This window comes from Rissa tridactyla, chromosome 5 (assembly GCF_028500815.1).
Source record: "Rissa tridactyla isolate bRisTri1 chromosome 5, bRisTri1.patW.cur.20221130, whole genome shotgun sequence".
Lineage (NCBI taxonomy): Eukaryota > Metazoa > Chordata > Aves > Charadriiformes > Laridae > Rissa > Rissa tridactyla.
In genome coordinates, this window is record NC_071470.1 from 70,616,037 (window position 1) to 70,639,075 (window position 23,039).

The 23,039-nt window shown below is 50.3% G+C and overlaps 1 protein-coding gene across 2 annotated transcripts in view; it reads right to left on the reverse strand.

Moving 5' to 3' along the window:
- Positions 1-715: 715 nt before the first annotated feature.
- Positions 716-23,039, reverse strand: part of MAML3 (mastermind like transcriptional coactivator 3) — a 250,093-nt gene continuing 227,769 nt past the window's right edge. Inside the window, exons 3-5 of one of the 2 annotated variants that reach the window (XM_054201939.1) lie at positions 10,310-10,558; positions 8,115-8,199; positions 716-4,791 (exon numbers count right to left, since the gene is read on the reverse strand). In XM_054201939.1, coding sequence (XP_054057914.1) covers positions 3,800-4,791; positions 8,115-8,199; positions 10,310-10,558 — 1,326 coding nt within the window. In that variant the 3' untranslated portion in view covers positions 716-3,799. Of the gene's footprint in view, positions 4,792-8,114; positions 8,203-10,309; positions 10,559-23,039 lie in introns of both variants that reach the window. The other variant, XM_054201938.1, reaches the window with a different exon arrangement.

Below are 23,039 nucleotides of genomic sequence, written 5' to 3' on the forward strand. Positions count from 1 at the left end.
AGGGTGGAAACATGGAGAAATTGGTGTCGAGCCTTGAAGGCTTCTGACAACACGATTGTCACACTGTAGTGGTAGTAGGTGATAGGGAACTACTCTAAGCATGTGTCTTCACACTTCCCCAGTTTCCCCATCTCCTCTTCCCAACTTCTATGTCCAACCCTGTATCTCCGTTCTTCCACCCCACCTCACCTCCCACACCTCAGCTGCAGGACTCTTCCACCCTGCACTCTCCATCTTGTGTCCTCCCCTGAAAGCCCCTCCCTACTCCCTCCTTTTGCTCCCTACATGGAATAAATGCAAAAGTTTGGAGCTGGGCCCAATGGGCCCAATTATGGACCAGCTCCCCCCATAGCAACTGCCTGAGCACAGACCTCACCTCAGAGCACCTGCAGTTTTGAGAAAGGGACCTCATGACACCTCTTGAAGCACTCCTTGCCGTCACGGCAACTTGTGGCTCCGTTGGCCATGGGGAAAGCAGCTCAGATGCGCCTGGCAGGGCTAACCAGGATGCAGAGGGTGGTGAAAAAGCCCAGGGCAAGAGGGCTGGCCTGGTACCAGCTATACCTGCCCCGCGTCCGGCCGGGCGAGGGCAGCTCCGCAGGCTGCCATGGAGAAACCCCTGCCTGAAGCCGCTTCCCTCCTCCCCCTGGAAGATCACCCACCGAGGCGCAGGCGTGGGGCGAGAGATGATCCTATAAACCAGCCTTGTATATGACTCAGATAACCATCTTTTATTTGTTTTTTTTTTGGTTGGTTGGTTGGTTTTGTTCTGTTTTTTTTTTTTCTTTTTTTCTTTAAAAGTGGTATGTTAACATCAGGTCTTTTTCTACATTTTCAGAGCCTCTGTACAGGTCTTAAAAGGAAATAAGCAATGCTTAATGTACAAAGTAAAAACAGAAAACTAGAAAAATCTGAATAAAATGGAGGAAGTTGCTGTCAGGGGTACAGTACAAATTAGTAAATAGACGTCATCTGAAGTGCAATACCACTGCAGTAAGGATGAGTTAAAGAATGAAATAAAAATACTCTATTTTAAACAAACAGTATATATATATATATATATATTTATATGTATATATTTTACAGATAGTAGACCCAGTGATATCTGTAGAATTGTAAAAACATATTTACAAATAACTTTTTTTTTTTTTAACATTACATATACATCAGCACCATAGTAAGAAATAAAATAAAAAAAACAAACCAACCCCAAATCTATTAAAATCTACCTCTCTAGTACTTGGTCCCAGTACGGAGTATTTGGAGGAAGCTTTACAAAGACAACGGAGACTCAGTCTTCATCACCATTTATTCACCTGCCGGTTGCGTATTTCTAATCCCTTCTTCCCCAGCTCTGCGCTGGCAGGGGGACCCCAAGAAAGGGACGCTGTGCTGTCCCCAGTACTGTCCCTTGCGCAGCGGGCTCGCTGCCTCCTCTGTCCTATGGGGCAGGATGGGAATGTGCCACAGCAGCTCGTCCCTCCCTCACCCCCAGGCTCACGCAGACAGACACCTACGCACCCTTCGGGGCACCCTTTCTCCTCGGCTTGCCTGCCCCTTCCCTTCAGGCTCGTCCGACCAAGAGCCACTTACCCACAAGAGGGACCGAGAACTTTGGCTGGTGCTCTCTCCTTCACTGAATTAGGGCCCAATCCGGCTCCTGCCGAAGCAGCGGACAGGTGAACCCCCGTCATCTTCAGTAGGAACTGGAATAGGTCTTTGTGCTGGATTTTAAAAAGGGGTTAGCTAAAAGAGATGTAACTAAAGCATTTTTTTAAAAAATTAGCAGTCAGGGCAAGATGGATTGATAGCTCACCTCGACCAGCTAGTCCACGTTAAAAATGCAGCTTGTCCTGCCTACATTATAGCATTTAAAACAGATACTTCTCCTCATCTAGGTAAGCCCAGAGAGGGAACCGTAACGGGGCGCTGAGATGGTTCCAGGCCCATTTTGCTCCCACTCCTCAATGAGATGCACATCTGTGCTCCACAGGGAAAGGCAGGACTTCAAAACGCAAGATGCCAAGCGCCTCAGCTCCCGTGGGTTTCAGCGGCTGAGCCCCTCGCATCGCCGGGCCCAAGGAGAGCAGCTCAAAGGAGGTAATCGGTATCTGGGTAGTTGGTACTGGCAGTTGTACATGAGAGACGTTTTCGCCACAGAGCACATCTTATGGCTCACAGAGGCCAGCATTAGGCCAGAGGTTCCCAAATTTTTTGGACTGTGGATCATGTTAACATTTTTTATGCACTGCTGTATACCCTGATAAGCAGCTCCCAGCTAAAAACACTAAAAAGGTGACAGGTTTCGGAGGACAGCCTGCCTCAGGCTCAGACTGCAGCTTGGGAACCGCTGCTTGAGGCATTCAGAATGGCTGGCATCTCAATATTGTGCAAGAAGTATCACAACTTCATTACAGCGCGGCGCAGGACTGGTCCACGCAGCAGAAGCAGTGATACGTCGCTATCACCTCAAAGCTTATTCGGGCAGACCCCATGTTTGTAATAACTACATCAATTATTTTATCCATTCATGAATGATCTTTACAGTAGTCCTTCACTGGTCCCTCTTCTTCAAACACTGCAGTGAATTTTATTCCAGCAAACCAGAGAGATTAGACCAAACATCTATTTAAAACTGAAGACCGAGTTGCATGTAACATCATGTCGAAAGCCCAGACACTCCAGGGTAATACTATCTGCCGACCTTGCGCTTTTCAAGAGGAGAGCAGAAACTCGCTCTGCCTGCCAAACCCTCCCTGTACATCTTCTCGGGCCCGTTTTCCCTTCCCCCGCCTGCCCCTTTGTGGCAGTTGTTGCTCACCTGAAAAAAAGTGCAGTCAGCTCACCTTGCTGAAGGATAGGAGGGGAAGGAAGGGAACTGAATCATACTGGAGCGGAAGGAGAAGAAAGGACCCGCGTAGGACTTGTGCTGATGCCTCTTGGTACCTCTTAGCCCTTCAACAGCATCCGAAGCCGCTGTCCCGCACCCCCAGGCAGCAGATACATGCCAAAGTGCCCTGACAGGGAAGCGCGATTGCAAGTCCCAAGGGGACTAAACAGCTTATTACGTTAACCCACCCACCTAAGGCGTCTCCAGCAGCACTCCCCTAATCAAACTGTCCTCACCGCACTGCACAATTTGCGGTCTCCCACGCTTCTATTGGATTTTTTATCACTCTGCAGTGAAAACGGTGACCCGCCTGTGACTGTTTAGGTTTGTCACGTGTGTGCTGCACGTTCCCATGTGACAGCCCTGTGGGCCTGGCCGTGGCTCACTGAGGCCTGCTGACCCCCGGGGTTAAGCCCGTTTCTGACCAGGGCCTGTGCAATCGTCCGCGGACGTCTTTAGGCTTCGCTCCCGGCTGTTTTCACCTGCTCCCCTGAAAGCTGCAGCGTTTACAGTTACATGAGGTGGAAGATATCGGGACCACCCCATACCCCTGCGCAATGAAGCCTTGTTTCAGCAGGGAAAGACCAAATTTTCCCAACCAGAGGCGTCACCTGGCTTTTCCAGTTTCCCCATCCTGCCCCCCACACACACACAGCGGGTGCTGCCACGCAATGGAGATTGCTTGGTGGAAGTCTTGGGATGCCGATGTTTTCATCGTCCCCTGAATCTTCCAAAGTTGGCTACAGATCAGCTCAGTTTGCACAATTAAAAACAAAAGAAAACAAAATAACCCCAAACCAAACCAATTCAAACAAAAAACCAACAATCCAAGGATGGGGAGAACATCCGACTCTCTCTTTGCTTTTTTTCCAAACGGAATAACCAAAGCTCCAGACTATACAAGCCCATTCACTGGGGGTTTCCAAACAACTCATCAAGTTCTTGTATCCACTCATCCCCTGGTCCGCTCTTAATGATGGAGTCCACAAGGTCTGCGCCCTCTGCTAAACTGGAGAATGACCCCCCTGCTCCTTCATTACTGTAGTTGTAAGATATGTCCTGAGTGGGATTCCGCTCGTAGGCCTGGCCTTGGCCGCTCTGAGCAAAGTTACCACCTGCCATCTGCTGCGTGGGAGGCTGACTAAAGCCAGCCATGGTGGGGACCCCTTGGCTTATTGCAGGCATCACCATCGGCCTGGCCTGGCCGGCTCCTTGTTGCCCAGGTAGTGGTTGCAGCAACTGTCTTCCCATCGCTGGGTTCAGGGCTCTTACTGTTCCACTCGTGTCCACAACCGTCTGATTAAGCCCCTGTGGGAAGTGCTGCTTGGACAGCCGTGGCTGCCCAGACTGCATCGGGTACGTTGTGCCATTATTGAAGGGCCCCATTTCACTGCTAGTCCTTCCAGGAATACCTTGTAAGCCTCGCTGCTGCCAGTTCTGTGTTCCCTGAGGGACAGTCCCCATCAGGTTTTGAAGCCGTGGTGCCTGTGGCCTGGGTAAGACCTGGCCCACGGATCCTTTCATCTGCTGCTGATGCTGGGGAAGAGCAGAGTTTACCAGCATGTTCTGACCAAAATTGCCCACCATTCCCACCGCTTGTCCGGAGGCAGGCTGCCTCGTTCCCTGGCCTGCGTTATGTGCCATGTTCATGCCGCTTTGGTTTGGGTGCTGCAACATTTGGCTCATCCCTGTGCTCATACTGTACATTCCTGGCTGGCTGGAAGAGGTGTTGCTGTAAGCAGCCATGCCCATGTCTGACTGGCCTGCGGTCGTGGGCAACGTGCTGGGGTTCTGGGAAGGACCCATTGCCATCATGCTCGCGTTCTGGGCCATCATTCGGGATGTCCTCATGCTCTGGAGGGCTGCTTGGTTTCTCACAGCTGCGATATCCTGGGGAGAACCTACACCAAAAAAGGGAGGAAGGTAAGAAAAAGCCACAACCCTGTAAATCTCAATTAACACATCTTTGCATAAGAGAGAATCTGTAGGAGGCTTCAGCATCACAGCAGGATTTCAGATTGCTGTGCTTTCTGAGCAAATAAATTATTGTTTCACGTGAAGGTCAGCGGAGAGCTAGAAGGTCGTCCATCCTTGGGAGATGTGCTTGCTGCCTAACGCTAGCTGCGTTTCAGAGATTATGTGTTCCCCACCTCACCCTGGCTGCAGCCTCTGTCCTTACCTGCCAGGTCCCCTCTCCTTGAAGGTGACAGCCAACACAGCTCAAGTGCTACCCTAAACAGGAATTGCTGATCCTGTTATGTATTCCATTTGTGAAGCGGGACGCTGTTCAGCAGAGAATACCATCCATGCAGACGAGCAGCCTAATTTCCCTGCAGGCCTAAAATGAGCCTGGCAAGGTTGAAAGGCCAATGATTTACTCACTAAGTAATTCTCAATTGTGACAACTTTGGGATGTGTACCCAAAGGAATTCACGGCTTGGGATTCTTGAGGAACTGCATTGCATGCGTGATGCCATGGTTGGCTCCCTGATAATAACCTACTCAGGTAGCTAAGCCACACAGCCACAGGAGCTGCAGGGCTAAAACAGGCCCGCCTTTCTCTGACTTCGCTGGGACCGCAAATGAAATCGTTAAGAAGCAACCTGGGAGCCAAAGTCCCCTTTCAAAAATAAATATGAATCTTTCTTTTTGTGTGTATTGTTTTTTCCCCCGGGATCAGTGACAAGGGCACCCTCCTCCATGAAAAAAATTAGTCCCTAAGACTTCAAAGACTGTGATTCAGTAGCACTTATCTTCTTCAGATAAGCCTAATTCAGCTTCTAGCAAGCCAATGAGAAAGCATCCACTGGCCTTCTTCAATGGCATCAAAGCAGCTGAACTTCAGTTCACTGTTTGAAGCTCTCTTTTAAATATCTCCATTGTCTTTCAAAAGTAAGCCTTGAAAATGGAAATGTCAGGCTCAGAAGGCCAATCAATTTTTTAATAGCTCAGGAGGCATAAATGAATGGATTTTCTATATCATTGTTACTGATTAAGTCTATGCAAAGAAGAAAAATTGTTTTTTGTGGACATTTAAAGCAGGGAGAGTGTATTAGTGAATCGATATTATAAGCACATTTTACTCCACCTTAGGCCAGTGATGGGAAACCAGAAAATCCTAACCTTGTTAAATTCCACTGAACCATGGTTCTGTCATCATAACTGAACCATGCTTCTGTCTTCCTTTCAGGGGTGGGGGGAGCTATCGATTTCTGGGAAGCCAATATGCTTCTGTATTTACTATCTTTATTTAAAAACAATTACCGTAGCTCTGATTATGCCGTAGGTTCATTGTGGGTTTGAGTCACTACCACACCGAACTACATAAAATACTCCGCAGGTGAAGCTCCGAGAGTGAGAGGCATACAATTACTCCCAGCTCAAACACTGTTAAATGCAATACATATATATAAAGTGGTTGCTTTAAGAGTCATAAACTGTACACAGCAAAATCTGAATGTTCTTAGATCAGCCCTTACGCGTTGTCCCTCGGTGGCAGACAACATACCTGAACATCTGTAGAGAATAAAGAATATTGGGCCCGGTTATTTGCGTTGGCTTGGTTTCCATGAGGGGTATGAATAAAGGAAGTGCCACCCCTGTAGTTTTGCACACGTGATGCAGAGGATGGCTACTTTTTGCTGCAGCAGGATAAGCGTCTCCTGCAGGAGGATGCTTTTAGCTCAACTCTCCAACATGCAGACAAATGAAGCATTTTGTAGCGTGAAGAGAGACCATCTGGATCTCACTTGCACAGGGCAAATGTAGCGGCAGCTTCTTCTTTATCTGTGCTATCAATTAAACTGGTTTCTTAATGATTGGCGCAGGGGTCTCCTTGAATTTTCTTAATCACCTCCCTCTTCCATGATTAGAAGCTGTCTCTTTTTGCTGTGATTCCAGCAAGTGCTTAAGTGTACAGATAATGATAAAACTTCATGCATTTTTAGCTATTTTTTAATTGAAAATGGCAGTTGAAAACTTCCAAAGGAGTCACTACCAGCAAGTGGTTCACACACTGCTTTTGTGAATTACCGTGCTCGGTGTAAGAGGCAAGAGTTCAGACAAGAAGCAGTTAAAAGAGAGATTCAACAGATTTTAAGATTTTGGGCCACCTTCTGGTCTCACTTACACATAACCTACTGCACTCGATTACATTCTTGTGACTAAACAGGAAAAACGGTGAAATATTTATATTTAAATTAGCTCATTTATGAAAATTAATTCCTTGCTCTGTGGGATTAACCTAAACTTTCTTCTGCAGTTCTTTTAAATGATACATACGAAGGCAAGGCTTCAAAAAAGCATTAATGTAGAAAGATTTTACGTCTACGTCTCATGGCGGCGCACACACAGATATATTTTGATTTTGCAAATGAATTATTGGGAAAAATTTCGGTTCATCTAGAGTTTATACTGTAAAAATAGAATGAGCAGGCGATTACAGAAGGAGCCGCCCTGATATACAGCAGCCGCAGATTGGGCTGCCCGTGCATTTCCTGGGTTGCCTCCCTTGTTTGCTGCTGCAGCTACATGACATGACACTGGCATCAATATACAGCACAAGTGCACATTTATTTCATGTATATTTAGAATCCACGGTTAGTGAAGACATTCAGCTGACGCTTTTCACCTAAAAAGCTCAGAATTAACTTATTTTCCTAAGCCAAAATGATTGTCCTTACATTCTTCAGTTACCTGCGAGCACGGGGAAATAACGCTTGCTTTTTTTGAGAACATGAAAAAAATCTCCATTTCAACTCAGATATTTCACTGTGTTTCCCACACCTGACATTTTTCAGACACTTCTTCAGATAAAGATGACCCCTCTGAAATTCCCCACTCATCAAATTAGATAAAAGTGGGGAACGAAGACGAGTAAAACCAAGATACAGTGAGAGGCACTAACTGAAAAAAAAAAAGCATAATGAGAGTTTAGGCAAACAAAATAAATCCGTAGAATCCAGATGTCAAAGAGGCAAAACAATCGTCAAACAAAAAGAATGCAGTTCAGGGAAGCAGAAAGGAAATTAGAAACTTAACTAAATACACAAACCTGGGCATTCCCCTTTGGTAAAATGTGTGGTATGTGCAAGCGTGCAACCAGCCTGGCTTCCTATTCTGGCACACTGCTTAATCCCTGCTCTTCCCAAAACGCAGGAACTTTCACATGCCCGCTACAGGGACATATGTTGGCTCGATACAGGAAAAAGGATTTGGCTTTTACCTTGGAACTGATTGACCTGTTGCACCGGATACGGGCTCCGCTGTTGCTGCAGATGCTGCCGAGGCAAATGTGACTGCTGCTGCAACTGCTGGACGTGAACGAGGGAAAGAAAGCAGAAGAGAAAAAGATGATTAATTAATTAATGAGCCGAGCAAGGGGCTGGTGGCAAAAGTACTGCAGCAAAACTGCAGCGTTTCTTATCTAGCAAGCTGCGCTGGAGAGACAAGTGGAGTCATTTGAAGAGTCCTCCTGAGAGCACTCAACACATGGGCTCCTTTGGGTTCAAAAGGGAATGAGCACCGAGCATCATCTCTCCTTACTCACAACCACTTCATCTCGACCTCTGCAGCGCGAACCGAACTGGCTGAAAGGAGAGGGAGGGATATGAGATCACTTGGCTCACCGAGGTCTAAGGGCCACACGCCCTTTTTCCTTCCCCCAGCCCTGCCAAGGTCTAGTACCGGTTTGTGCCGCTGGCACAAGGTTCGCCTCCACCTCCGTGCTCAAAGCACTTGGCTGCAAGGAGTGCTGCACCCTCACCTGAGCACTGCCGCCTGGGACCCTTCTCTAGCCAAAACGCAAACAGCTCCTACGGCCCATTTCCCTCTTGCACTTCAGGGAATGATATTTGGGGAGCAGGGGATTGCAAAATGCTTCGCTCTCCCTTGATCCAGCCCACCAGCCCAGCTCCTCTGGGGTTATTTTCTATGAATACTCATGCATCTAAAACAGAATCAAGGGCTGATTATAAAAACAGAGAGTGTGTTTACCAGGGCTCTCAAAGCCTAGTTTATACTTGACTAAACAATTACTAAAAGGACGTATCTTGGTGCTTCATCTGCGGCTGTACAAACGTGGTGTCCAAAACCAAGGATGTGTAACAAAGGCGAGAAAATGGCAAAGACAGCAAAGAAGCACGTATGAATCCCTCCGTTCATAAATACGTGTTACAGACTACCAAAAATTTAACAGGAAGGAACTTTGTTAGGCACTAAACACCCAAAATCTAGGAGCCTGAGGACTCTGAGTTCGTCCCTTTTCACCCATGCCAGCACCCCTGACAGCCACAGGTCTGTAGGTTTTCCACACTTTAGGCTTGGCTTCAGCAGCCAGGTCAGGGACTGGCTCTTGGGTTTATGCACTCGAAGTGGCCTAGTCCACGATGGGGGAACACTACTGTATCCTCACTCCTCCGCGCTTGTTCACCTCTGAACCAATTCATGCATCTTTACCCTGACTATTTCTAGGAGCGTCCTTCCTGTTCGTTGGGGGTGAATTTTTCTGCTTCTCAAGAGGACCCTGAGAAGAGCGGAAGGCTATCAGTATTTCTGTGGTTATACCACATGCACAAGTTCTAACTCAAATTAAAGCAAACTCCCTGTCTTTAACTGTATTTCCCCAACTCCTGACCTATCAGAGCATTTTCTAGGCACCATTAGGGGACTGCAACTTTAAACCTGGGTACGAGCTTACAGGAACTGAACCGTGTGACTTTCCACTGACTTTTTGTGGGTTGCTTTTAAACTACAGCTGAGTTAAACATGCAGAAAACACCCCCATTCAGGCCAGGTAATTTAACATCCGTATTGCAAAGCCCGAGAGCTCCAGAAGCCAGGCTGCGGGCTCCAGAGCAGCAGTTCCACACCGCCACTGCGAGAGCTGGTTTTACTGTTCTCCTACTTCAGCTTCTGGTTCCTCCCTTGATGCTGCCTCTCCCTTGTGCTGGTATGTCATAAACCACATTAAGGAATCGATCTGGGTCAATACTAACTTTTTTTCTTTGCTAGGTTACTTTTAATTGTCCCAGATCACTGCACGGCTGAACGTAGCTTTTGCCAGTGCAAGACCACAGTCAGAGGTAGGGGAGAGGACCAGCAGCTCTAACTGTAGCAGAGTCTGCTTCTGCCAGAGTAAACGCACCGCCGAGACACCAGGTTAAGAGATAACTTTTCCAGGGTCTATAATCCCATGCGGCTGTCAAACCCACCGCTGGGAACATGGCTAATATTTGCCAAGCTAATGGTAGGACTGAGACAGATGCCTCTGCTTTGATAACCATTGCTGAAATACCATGATATGAGCCACAGAGAAAGAATCACCAAATGTAGAAGGAAGGGCTGGTGTTGTACTGTCTCTGGCACTCATGCTCTCATACCGGCACGCACTGCAGCGCCTGAGGCAAATGGATGCTGTACCTGCTCTGCTAGGATCTGCTGCTGCTGCTGCTGCTGCCTCTGCTCTCTTAGAAACTGTTGTTTCTGCTGCTCTATCACATGGAGCTGGGCTCTCTGCTCGATCAGCATCTGCTTCATGATGGCCGCCTGAGGTTGGTTTCCCAGGAAGGGGCCCCCAGAGCTCGTGCCTGTGACCACGCTGCTGGAGCCCGGTGGGACAGAAGGCTGCATAGGCCCTGTGGTCCGAGACAATCCCACTTGATGCTGCTCCTGTGCAAAGAGAGAGAGAGAGAGAAGACCTCGTTACTCAGGGTGCTCCATGGGCAAGGGAAATTATGGCTCATTAACAAGACGCATTGAGTCTATGGGTGAACAGTGAAGCCTGAAGAAAGTAAGAGTCCTTGGAGAGATGCTCATTGCTTGTGATCAAGCCACGGGCTGTTCACCACAGGGAGCAGGTGGCAGGTTCCTCTTCTCTCACGGAGTTCAAAGCCCTCACAGATAAAGCAAAAGCACTTTACAATTTATTAATAATAAAATAATAAAGTTACGTACTAGGTTTATTTTTATTTTTTTTACAGGATATGTAACTTCAGAGTCATGTTTTTCCAAACTTTTCCTCCCTCATCATAGAGACAAGAAATATATTTTCTCTCCATTTCCCTTTTCTCCATAATGGCAGTTTCACACAGTCCCCTGGATTGAGGAGCCAAGGTTTTAGGCACACACAAGGAAGAGGAGGAGCTGTCAGCATTAATTCCCCCTATATTGCACCAGAATCTCAGCATTTAACCACTAACGTGTTTGTTTAAGATTTCCATCCCACAGCAATGAATCACAGAATGGTTTGGGTTGGAAGGGACCTTAAAGATCTTCTGGTTCCAACCCCCTGCCCTGGGCAGGGACACCTCCCACTAGACCAGGCTGCTCAAAGCCCCATCCAGCCTGGCCTTGGGCACCTCCAGGGATGGGGCATCCACAACTTCTCCGGGCAACCTGTTCCAGTGCCTCACCACCCTCACAGGAAAGAATTTCTTCCTAATATCTAATCTAAATCTCCCCTCGTTCATCTTAAAACCATTACCCTTCGTCCTATCGCTCCACTCCCTGACAGAGTCCCTCCCCATCTCTCCTGTAGCCCCCTTCAGGTACTGGAAGGGGCTATAAGGTCTCCCTGGAGCCTTCTCTTCTCCAGGCTGAACAACCCCAACTCTCTCAGCCTGCCTTCACAGGACCAAAAGCGTGTGGCTGAAAGGATGCAGGGCCTGCAATGCCACCGACACCTTCTCCTAAAACCACCCTGCGTTCTCTTTATGTTTCTACTCCGATTTGCTGCCTTTTCCCACTGGGCAAGCCCAGGGACAGCAGGCACAGGGGTTAAATACCAAACCCTCCTCTCTCCGCCGCCAGCCGGCTGCTGCGAGGGGGCCGGGGACCCTCCGAGCATCCCACCGCAGGGCCGGGCTTTTACCCGAGCCCCGTGTCGTGTCTCCCCGGCTCCTACCCTGGCTCCCCGCTTGCTGCCGCCGTGCCCGCCGCTGCTGCGCCAGCCGGCAGGTGTCGCTGCCCGCCCGCGGCCCGGCGGGCACCGGGGCGGCGGGGGACCGGCGGGGCACGGCGGTCCCGGGGGGTCACCGGCCTCTCCCCGCTGCGGGCGAGGGGGGCCGGGGAGCGGCGGGACGTCCCCCCCCCCTCCCCCGCGGGCAGCGAAGGAGCGGGTGTGGGTGGGCGGGGAGCGTTCGGGGCGGTCTGCGGCTGTCCCCCGAGCCGCCCCCCGAGCTGCCCCGGGGCCGGGGGGGGTCCCTCGGACCCTCCAGCAGCGCGGCAGCACAAGGGTCTCCCGCTGCCGGGGGAAAACGAAGCTTACAACAACCCGGTGCCTCCCTCCGGCATTACCTCGCTCAAAACCAGATGGCCAGCTAGGGCCGAAGTAAAAAAAAAAAAACAAAACAAAAAAAAAAACGAATTTTGGGGTTTGATTGTAAAGCGGCAGGTGTAGCGCTGCTTCCCCAGTCCTTATTCCAGGTACTCCTTGGCGTAAAAGAGCTCAAGGATTTTCTCTTCTCTCCCACCTACCTTCCACATGATCGTACCCAAGCACCTCACAGCCCCCCGACACGTGCCAAAAGTCAACAACATTGACTTGATAGGAAGGACCTGTATCGCTTTAGGATCCTAATCCTCAGCCATTCCAGGGTGAGGTTTAGATTCATCTGCTCCATCGACAGTTTGAGTTATGTCAATTACTGGCTGATTGAAAAATTACTGTGTGCTAGAGAAAAGTAATCTTATGACACCCACCCCAACCCAGTCACTGAAAGGGTTAAAACCAGTGCTTGACTGTAGCTTGGGAAATTAGGATCAGCCTTTCTGCATGAAGGTCAGGTTTTCAAGGACCCTTCTGAGGAAATAACAAGAAAATACAATTTGTCCACATCTCTACTTTGCACAGATATTCCCTGAAGGGCTCTCCGCTGAAAGGCAGCTCTCCAATATTTAGGTTCTTTCTCTTTTCAACATCTGCCCTGGTTTGAAAGTTCCCTCCCTGATCCTCTTTCCACTTTTCCCCCCTGGACCCCTCTCGTGCTGCACTTTACAACCTGGTCAAGCGCGGTCCCTGCAGCACGGTCATGGCGAGGGCTGCAGCAGCTTCCCCGGGCCGGGGTCAGGGAAACGCTCCCACTAACCATCCCTCGCTGCTCCGAGCCCTGTCACCCACCCCTTTGCTTTCGGGGAGTGGGGGACGACACAGACACCAGCTGCTGATGCTGAGGGTAAAGGCTTTTTCCTACCACCCCCTGCCGGCCCTCCCCCGACTTCTGATGAAGTCATCAAGCTACAGATTGCATAACCGATGCACAGGACTATCTTGTGTTATACTGGGAGACGGGCCAAACGCTTCCATTTATAGACAAAAAGCAATGCCACGCTGCCAAATAATGGAGCCTTTGCTGCAGCCACTACAAGGAAAAAGAAAAGGGGGAGAGGGGGGGAAACAACCACCCCGGGAGCCAGAGGGCACGCTGCGCAGTGACATCACCGGGAGCTTCCTTCGCGCACAGCTGCCTCTGGGGCTGCAGCCCGAGCCCTCGCTGAACCGCCTTCAAACCAGTCCTGTCACAGAACCACCCTCCTGGCTCCCGGGCAGGGCTGAGGGACACGCTCACCCCACGGTAACGCCGCAGAAGGCACTCTGTTCCGTATCGCGTTACGTTGTAAGTTAATTCCAGAGTTTACAAAGGAAGAAAGCTTCGAGAGGAGCCCCGCCAGCTGCCATGAGCCCTGCGCGCTGTGCGGCAGATGGAGGAAACACGAAGCTTAGCACAAAGGTGTTACTTCCAGCGCTGTGCGTTTAGTCATTTCGAGGTACAAGAGTTTACCTACTCAGAGTGAAAACTTCCTGTTTCCAGTTTTAATAACAGGTTTAAAGCCAGGCCGCCTTCATCAAGCCAGAACGCCAGCCTCTCACCCGGAATATTTCTTCTCCTTTCCATTTTTTTTGGCCAAAGCTCTTCCCAACCAATGATGAAAGGCCCCGCTGACATCACCGGGAGCAGCCTTGGGTTACGTGTCCCAAAAACAGGAGCACAGCCCAGGCAAAAGGTCTCCGCAGGCAGGAAAATGCTCCCTAGTGCCTGGGAGCAGAGCTCTCTACCAGGAGCCCCCCTGCAGCCCGGCACCGCTGCTGTTAACCTCCGAGGGGAGGTTGTACAGCCCTGCCAAGCCCCAGCAGTGGCCCAGGGCCACCACGTGGGCCTTCTAGGTGGCTTCAACTACCCAGCCACGGGTGTGCACACCCACCCTCCTTCCACTGTTCCCTCTGGAGGTCCGTCATGGAGGTGAAACCTGGAAGTGGGCTGGGGGGTACGCGTGCGTGTCTGGGAATTGGTGATGAAAGAAGCGACGCTGGGCTCTACACGGCTGCCCCTGACAAACCATACCTGCTCCGGGCCCAGATGCAGAGCTTCAAAACCAAACTAACCCAAGCTTCACTGACAACGCTCTTTGCTCCTGCACTGCCTGCCAGCTCCCTCATCCTCCTACTGCACCCTGAGCCTTCCTGCTCCTAGACCTCCCGCTCCTCCTGCTCCTCATTCCCTGCCGTCCCTTTCCCCTCCCCTACACCCTCTGCCCTGTTTTCCTTTCTCCACCAACCGGCACTGCTGCCTCCTCGCTCTCCAGACGCCCTCCCGGCTGCACATCGCCTCCGCAGCTGGCAGGGCTGGTACCCAGCGGCCCATGCCCACAGCCTGACTCACCGGCTGACTCAGGCTGCCACCGCGCCGCAGGGATCCCCGGGGATCCACAGCACCAAGGGGACAGCCCCGGCGCCCTGTGCTCGTGTGGGCGCATGCAGACAGGGGTGCCCGGTACGGATGTAGGCATGTCGCCCCCGAAAAGGGTGACAAGGTGTCCTGGAATGTGAAACACATGCCGTATTCTCAGCCTGTCTCTCATCAGCCTGCTACGTCTGGGAGGACCGGTACAGTGTGACTTCTGATTTTTCACTCTGGCTGTTTTCAACAACACTCAAAGCCACCATGTGCTACTCACAGGCCACAAACGGCTCTCTCCTGATAACGGTGGCTTGTGCAGAGTTACATGTGCTCCAGTCGGGATCGGGGAAGCTGCAGCTCTGCCACGACGTCCTCACCAAGGGGCAGGAGAAGCCGGTTGTGGGAGGGGGGACGGTGCCAAAGCCCCTTCCCCTGACTCAGCCGTACCACAGAGCCAATTCAAACACACACGCGCTGGCCCTGGCTAAGCCTCCGGGGGGGTCCTGCTGGGATCCCTCCTGCCTCTGCAGCCTCTGCCAAGCGCTTTTAAAGCAGCCCAGGGACAGAATCGAGTGCTCAGCCCCTGGGAGGAAAACCAGGTATTGAAAGAGCCGTGCTGCCATTTACGGAGCCAAAAAAAGAGCCACAATTTCCAAATGGTCAGCATAACATGCCTGGACAGGTTTGTGTAGTTGCAGAGCAACTGAAGTTTTATAGGGATCTGGCTGCTTAGTTAACGCCTACACGGGAGCTGCCCTCTGTTGATAATCTCATCCTCCTCCTCATACAAAATCATGTATGTACAGTTATGCACAGTGAGCATAACTGACTTTAAAAGGAGAACAAAGGGGAGTGGAAAAGGTATTTCCCTCTTTGTCTCAAATCTCATGTGCCTCCTCCTTAACATGCAGTGATTTATTCCTGCTGTATGTCATTCAATCTCCCAACTGCAGCTAAAAGCAATCACAGAATTTGCTTTCAGAACAAGGAAAACAACCACCAGCTGATGCCCCGAGAGCCAGACAGTGGGCTGTGGGTAAGCGCAGGCAGGGACTGGCCAAGCCTGCTCATCGGTCCTCCATGCACGGCCTCATGACTGCAGTCCTTGGACACGGTGAGCCAAGGGACCAGAGCGGGACGCCAGGGAAAAGGGGGCCGATCCAGGCAACTGCTGGCAGAAATCGACAGAGGATGGGTATTCCACATCTGGGAACAAAACGTTTCCCAGAAAGCTGAGGGAAGCAGAGACTTGAAAGCAGGGCCTTAATGTGCAAAACGGACAATCAGACATGAACTCGCTGTGCCGTTCTGTGGTAAGTGAACTAATGCAATCCCTGAACATACAAAGAGTGGAAGTGCAAATAGAAGCCAGGAGGTGGCTTATCCTGCGTACTGCATTAGGAGAACGATACTAGAAAAAGGTATACAATCAGACATCTACATTTTAGACTCAGAGCAGAAAAAGAAGACACAAAAATGATTTGAGGGAGAAAGCGTCTGCCAGTGAGTGACTTAAAGAGCTCAATCCATTTAGCTTACCACAAAGAAAACTGAGAGATGCTTTGACCGCGGCATATAAAAATACCTTCACGAGGGAAGATATCCTTTAAAGAGTTCTTTTATCCAGTGAAGAAGGCAAAACCAGATACAAGGGCTGGAAGCTGAAGACAGATTCAGATCGGAAAGAAGAATCAGATTTTTACACTATGATTTCACCACCCGTCAGAAACGGCGGATCGCCGTGTTTTGATGTCTTCAAGGATGACAGCCTTTCCGGATAAACACAAACTTAGCGGTGCGATGGAATGGCCGGCCATGCACGAGACGGAGCGGCGCTGCCTGCCCTCAGCTCTGCCCAGCTCCCAGCTGCGGCTCCCCAGCGCCAGGCTGGTGCCAGCGGACAGGCACTGCTCCTTCAGCGTGGGGGCTCTTAGGTACTGCCTGCCCGTGTGTGCATATATGTTAAAAAAGGGGGTCTCCAACCTATTACTGGGACCAAAAGTATTACTCCATTTCCACATACTGTGTCACAGTAAAGCATCACCTCTACCCAGTGTTTTCAGAGCAGCCTGAAAGCGCGTTCCTGTATTCCCCCAGGAAATATTTCTATTAAATTCCTTGTAATGTTGTTCCTTATTGTGTCTGGCAGGGATCTTAATCCCTCTCTCTAAACCAGGCTGCCCAAAGCAAAGCCACCTTTCGCAGAATGGTACCATCTGACAGACTAAGGGAATGACAGAGCCGTTCATTTCAGACTGTGGTTTTTTTGCTTTGAAAGAGCCAGCGTACAGGAGGAAGGGACGGAATATGCCGGTGTACAACTCGGACTCCAGCGTCAGGCTCTGCAGAGCGGATTGAGCGGATTGCTTCACCTATTTCCTCTGTCATCCAGTCTCAGGGAGGGGCTACAAACCTCCCCCCGCTCCCCGGGCCCCCGGTTGCCATGGTCTTTCATATAGTATCTGAGCCAACAAGATGCCTCTGACGTTTGACACCAGACCTCTGCATGCAGCCAATTTGTTTTCCTTTCACCTCCCTTCGCCTGCATCTCTCTCCTCCCCGTGTTTTCGATACAGATTATTCTTTCCACCGAACCAACACGATCCATCAGGCTGTTACTTCTGTGCATTTCTGTTTTGTTCATCAGAGGGACTAATTTCTTCCTTTCTGGTGACCAAGTAGATAACAAAGGGTTCTAAAACGAGCAACTGCTTTCCTAACGCCACTTAAGAGCTAAAGACGGTCAGAAGTTCATCTCGAAGACGGCGAGGCAGACGGGGTGGTGGTTTTACCGGCTGGCACCAGAAGCCCTGCCTCCCCGCGCGCCCACTTCTGCTGCAGCACGGTGGGTTGACTCCACAAAAATCCCGAGCAGTGCTGGTGGGATTCCGAAACGCAGCGTTTCAACAGAACGGTATCGAACTTCAACCGGCCTCATTCAAACAGGCTCCGTTCCTCTTTCACAAGTCACAACCCTGGCCTTTTCTGCCCTCCCCCGAGAAAGAAACCTTTGCAAGGGAAATCACTCCTGCTTTTCAGTTTTGTTTATCCCTCAGCTTCACCAGCTAGTTCCAAGGTAGGGAGCGTAACGATATAATGGCTGGGTTTGTGCACTGTGGAAGAACTGTTCATTTATCTCAAATAACTAGTTTCCTTGTAACTGCAATTTTTTATTGGGCTTCTTATTTTTAGGAGAAAAAAAAAAAAGTGGATCAACCCAAATTAAACCCAAAATAGCCTCTTACAGACATCTCTTAAAAAAAAAAAAGGGGGAGAAATAAGTATACACATATAAAAATACTTGTGAAGTGTAAAATTAAGATGAGCTCTTCTTGTTTGGTTTAATGAGTTACAAGTCCTGGCTCAAGCAGAACCTCTCGCAAGGTGATGGCTATCATCTAGTGCTTGCTCGGTCGCCTACGGGACGCGAGCCTCGCGGTCCTGGGCAAGTCCCCAGGGATATGCCCATACACGCTGTGTGTGGCAGAGGCTAGTGACTGTGCTACCAGCTGGCCCAGAGGCACTGAGACCTGAGCCCTTGCGACTCTCGCAGGTCCGAGAGGCAGCCAGGGCTGCTTCTGACGCTCCCACCCAGCCCCTGCACCGGGAACAAATCCTTCCCGCTCTGCGATCTCACCTGCTCTTGAGCCGTTTGCACCAGCGAAACGGTATTTTACATCATTTTCTTGCAGGAGTGAACTGATGGGGTTAATCAAGCCGTTAATTTGACGGGCAGAGGGAAGGGCTGTGCAGACGCGTTCCTGTGAGGCAAGCCCGGGTGCGGTTTTACAGTGCATTGGTTACTCAGAGGTTACTCCCACGTACGGCTCCCACCCCGCCGGAGCTCGGACCAGCCCTCCTTTCCCTGAAAAGAAGCGGCTGGGCATTAGTATCCCGGGACAAGAGGTCTGAGGGGGCTGCCCATGAGCCACAAAGCCAGTCCCCAAGTGGCCTCTTGGCCACCATCTCTGCGGCCGTGCTCGCCATCACCCGCCCACGGCCACAGCACCCTGAGCAGGGCTGGCGGCAGGGAGGGAAGGAGGGCGAGGATTTGAAGCAACACCAAGTGCCCAACCTTGTATTTTATGTGTCTCAGGAAAGCTGTAATTACTCCCCTCAAAGACTGCTTGCCTGAAGCCAGGCGGTCACGGCATTCCACAGCGTGCCCTACCACTTGGAAAGCGAGCGGTAACCTTCGGGGAGCAAAAGGCAGGGGGAGAAAGCTGGAAAAGCCAGCCCACGCAATAGCTTTTCCACACCTCGTCCCCGCTGCCTTCTACCGCAGCTGAGGACTTTCAAAGGTACAAGTCAGGCCGCTCCGCAGGAGCTGCAACCGCCCTCTCGGTGCCTGCTTGGCCCCAACTTGTTGAATTCCCCAGGGCTGCGGAAGCTGGTCCAGGAGCAAAGCAGAGATCACGGAGGCAGCTGAACTCCGAAGCTGGTGCCCGACAGAAATTCTCCTCCTAAAGGTTTTAGCCTTAATTAATGCCCCATTCGAGTCCATCCTGGAGCAGGAGAGAGAAAAGCTAATGCGAAGCGTAGGGACAATCACAGCTAGAGAGCTCCTGGGAAGGGGGAGAGAAGGAAAATGGAAGATGAAAGCAGGCAAATGGTTTAAACAAACAGTTGCGCAGGGCCAATGAAAAGGGGGAACAGGGGGAAAATGACACAATAAAAATAAATGCTGTAAGAGAAAGAAAAGCTTCTAGCACACACGGGGAAAAACGGGGGGCCTGGAAAAAGCAAAAGTACAAGAAAAAGATGCTCTAATGGAGCGCTCTCGCAGCAAACACTAACCCATTACCAGGCAGTCCCTTTCCTTCTAATGGCCCGAGCCTGTACCACATTATCACCTTGCCCCCCACGGAGTTCGCCGGTTGTTGAGGTATTTCACGGAGCCTGGCTCTAGCTCACGCCTGGCAGAAGCTGCCTGAAGTCTCCTGTGGACAATTGCAGAGTTTGTTGATTTCTTTTTTTTTTTTTTACTCTAGGTGAAATTTTGTTAAATTTCCCCTTGGTTGTTTTGTTTGAGCATAAACAAAAGGTATTTTTCACACTTAAGGGTGTTTTTCAGATCCTTTTCAGTGTGCTGTGATAAATGAAATCCCTTTCATTTTTAGAAATTCAAACTTGGCACTTGCTTTGCTCCTCAGCAAGCGGCATGTAATTTGCCAAGCCTGAAAGAATCCTGGCTGAGAAATAAACACAGTGGGCCATATGCTCTCCTTCCCATATGCAGAAGGCACCTCACCTCAAAAACCGGGAAGAGGCTGAAATTGCCCCATGTCATTGCTTCTGCCGAGGAAAAAAAGAAAAAGCAAAAAAAAAAAAAAAAAAAAAAACCAACCCACCCCAAATCCACAGAAAAATTTAGAGCAAAGGTCTGGGGCTCTCCACAAAGTAGCCCTCTTTCTGCATGCCTCCAGGGACCTCCCCTGCACTGTCACTGCCTCTGCCACTGGCTTCTGGCCTGGCAGAAGCACGGCATGGGGTCAGGGAGTGCGTATGCCACGTCCCCGGTGCTCGCAGTAAAGCTGCGTTATCTTCACGGTTATTTCCTGGCACAGCTTGCTTTGCACGGGAACGATCTGCAGAGCGCAAGGGCTCCTGCAATACTACTCTTTTCCAGCTTGTTCACATCGTGCCCTCGTGGGAGGAAGATCACACACCAGAAGGACGCGGGTGAAGGGAGGACTTCTTTCTGCCACATGCCCGTAAGAAGCGCAGAGGGAGAGCGTGCCGCGTACACGCAGTACCTCAGTTTTCTGGTGGGCTCTGGCAGATGATGACTGTGACTGATAAAAGCACCAAAGCAGACGCGTAGTGCTTATGAGGAATGGTCACCTGTACAAATTCATGCATAAATTCCACCATCTTCAAAGAGTTGGGATAACTCCCCTGTCTTTGGTCGCAGGCGCTTGTCCGTGCAGCCTCTCTGCCAGTGGTATTTCAGTCTAAAATCGAGAACCAAATATTTCCAAAAGGTAGCCCACAAGACCAAGGGAAGTGGTCTTCCACTGCAGCTGCCCAGCAAAACCACATTATCTTTGCTGTGGTTTCAACTAACTAGCTGCTGATAAGCTGAGGTGGCTGGGACGGCACACCAGGTCTATGATTTCATGAACTACTTCTTTTAACAGCCTTGACCCCAGGCTCCCCAGATCCCCTAGTTCCAGTACTTGAAACTCTTTTGATTTTCTCCCACCTTGGACACAGTCTTTGTATTTCCATTAGCCACCCGGCCTTTGTTTTGATGTTTAATCTTATTAGCCCTAGTGAAAACTGAGACAAGGTATTCTGATTTGGGCTATGCCTAGGTTGTCTTTAACCTTGACATACTCTTCACTGCATGGTTCCTCCCGTCTCTCTGAGGTCTCCTTTATTTATATAACTAAGGAAAACTCCACTATTCAATTAATTTCTTTTGCAAGGCCTAACTCAGCTCAGCTTTTGGCAGTACTGATATTATCCCTAGACTTCCAGCTCTCTAAGGCATCGCTTCCTTTGCTGATCAAGTCCTTATTCATGCCGTCTGAGGCTTTCTGGATATCCTTGATACCTCTTCTGAGATAATTACTTATCTCTTAAGCTTTAAACTTCCTTTTTTTTTTTTTGCTTTCTTTTACTTCCTCCACACCATGAATGCTTTTTTGCCTCTTTCTATCCTGCCATCTTCCTAATGCATACTCACGTTCACCAGCTCAACCAGCCCTCACAGCGGCAATCCCAGCTGCCTTTTTGCAGCCTTTGAGTCCCTCCTCAAGCCCTGCCTTCTCCTGCCTTCACTGGAGACAGGACTTTGCACAGGATTGTCTTGATCTCTCCCATGAGAGACTTTACAAAGCAAGACGTGACCTCCCTCTTTCCCCGAGCTTGCTTTCCTTCATGTCCTGCCCGGCTCTCCCCTCCTGGCCACAGAGGCGGTGGCCTCATCAGCGGTCCCCAGCCCTTCTGCTTGTCCTGGTGACCTCGCTGCATCCTGTCTTCTCATCTCTCTTGCCCCCATCTGCCTCCTTCTTCTTTATATCTCGCTCTCCTCTCGCTCCTTCCCCTCGCAGCGCAAGCACGCTTTATCTCCATGCTTTAAAAAAAAACAAATAAAATCCAAACAACCCTTGACTCCAAGTGACTCTCCAGCTCTCACCCTATCTCTCTTCTCACTGTCATCTCTAAGCTTATCGAGTGCGCTGCCTATGATTTATATGATTTAGGCTGAATTTAGTCTCCCTCTCCAACACAGATTCTTTTCCAAGCAGGCTTTCACTTCTCGCCTGTCACAGAAACCGGTGTCACAGAGTCTCTAATATCCTTTGTCTGGCTGCAGCTCTGCACTGTTACGCCAGGCCGGCTGCCACAGCCTGTCAGCTCCTTCCGGCGCCGCTGACCACACTCTGCTGGAAATCTGGCCCTCCTTTCCCAGTGCTCCTACTCGACTCCAACACCTTCAGTTGGTTGCTCAGTGTTTCCCGGACTAGTTTGTCACTACTCGCCCTCCCACCTGCCGCCGTTCTGTCGGTCCGCGTCCTCGTCCCTCGTCTCCATTCCCTCTCACTGCTGTCTCCGAGCAAGCTCACTCTCCGTACACATTCAAGGACCTTCTCTACACCAGCAACTCACAGACCTACCTCTCTGTCCCCAGCCAGTTCCCGTCTGTTCCGACTAAATTCATGCCCTGCCTCTGGGATCATCTTGTGGATATCTGTCAGCTCAAGCTCAACGTAGGCTCTCATCCTACTCCCTAGGTCTCCTCTCCTTCCTGTTTCTTCCGTCCCCGTGGACAACACCATCACTTGCCTGTCACTCAGCCCATAACCTGGTTGTCATCTTTGCTTCAAGCCTCCCTTGCAGAGTCCCACAGCCAGGCTCTCATCGCCTTGCACCCTGACGGTTGCAATCTCACCCTGCGTGCAGGCAGCCAGAGTGCTGCTGCCCAGGTCATTTTCTTTGCCTGTCATCTTGACTCTGCCACCTCTCTCTTTGCAGCCCGCTCTTGGCTTCCCCTTCTTCTGGGTTTCAGCCCCCTCCCCTGCTCTCAAATCCAGCTGCAGCATACGCCACCTCAGCGTCACCTCTCATTAACTGCTGAGACTTTTCATCACCCTTTCCTCCCTGCTGGATTTCATTCTGGGGAGGAGATTCTCAAAATCATACAAATCTGACCCTGAACTCTGCCCCCAGTATAGTTAACGTTTGTAGAAGTTTGCAGAAATTCCTGTCTCCATGATGTCCAGCAGTCTCTTCTGTTTCCTTGTACTCCCCGGTGTGTTTGTCTCCCTGCGTTATCTCTTATCTTACACTTAGGTTGGTAGTATTTGAGGGGAAGGAAATATATTTACATCCTGCATCAGCAGGGAGCCTAGCACAATGGGTGTCCTAAACGGCAGCTACGACTCAGAGGTGCTACCCGCCATCGCACAAGCGGTTACAAACGCAACTTAAATCTGCGTACAGCTAAATATGCTATTTTATATTCT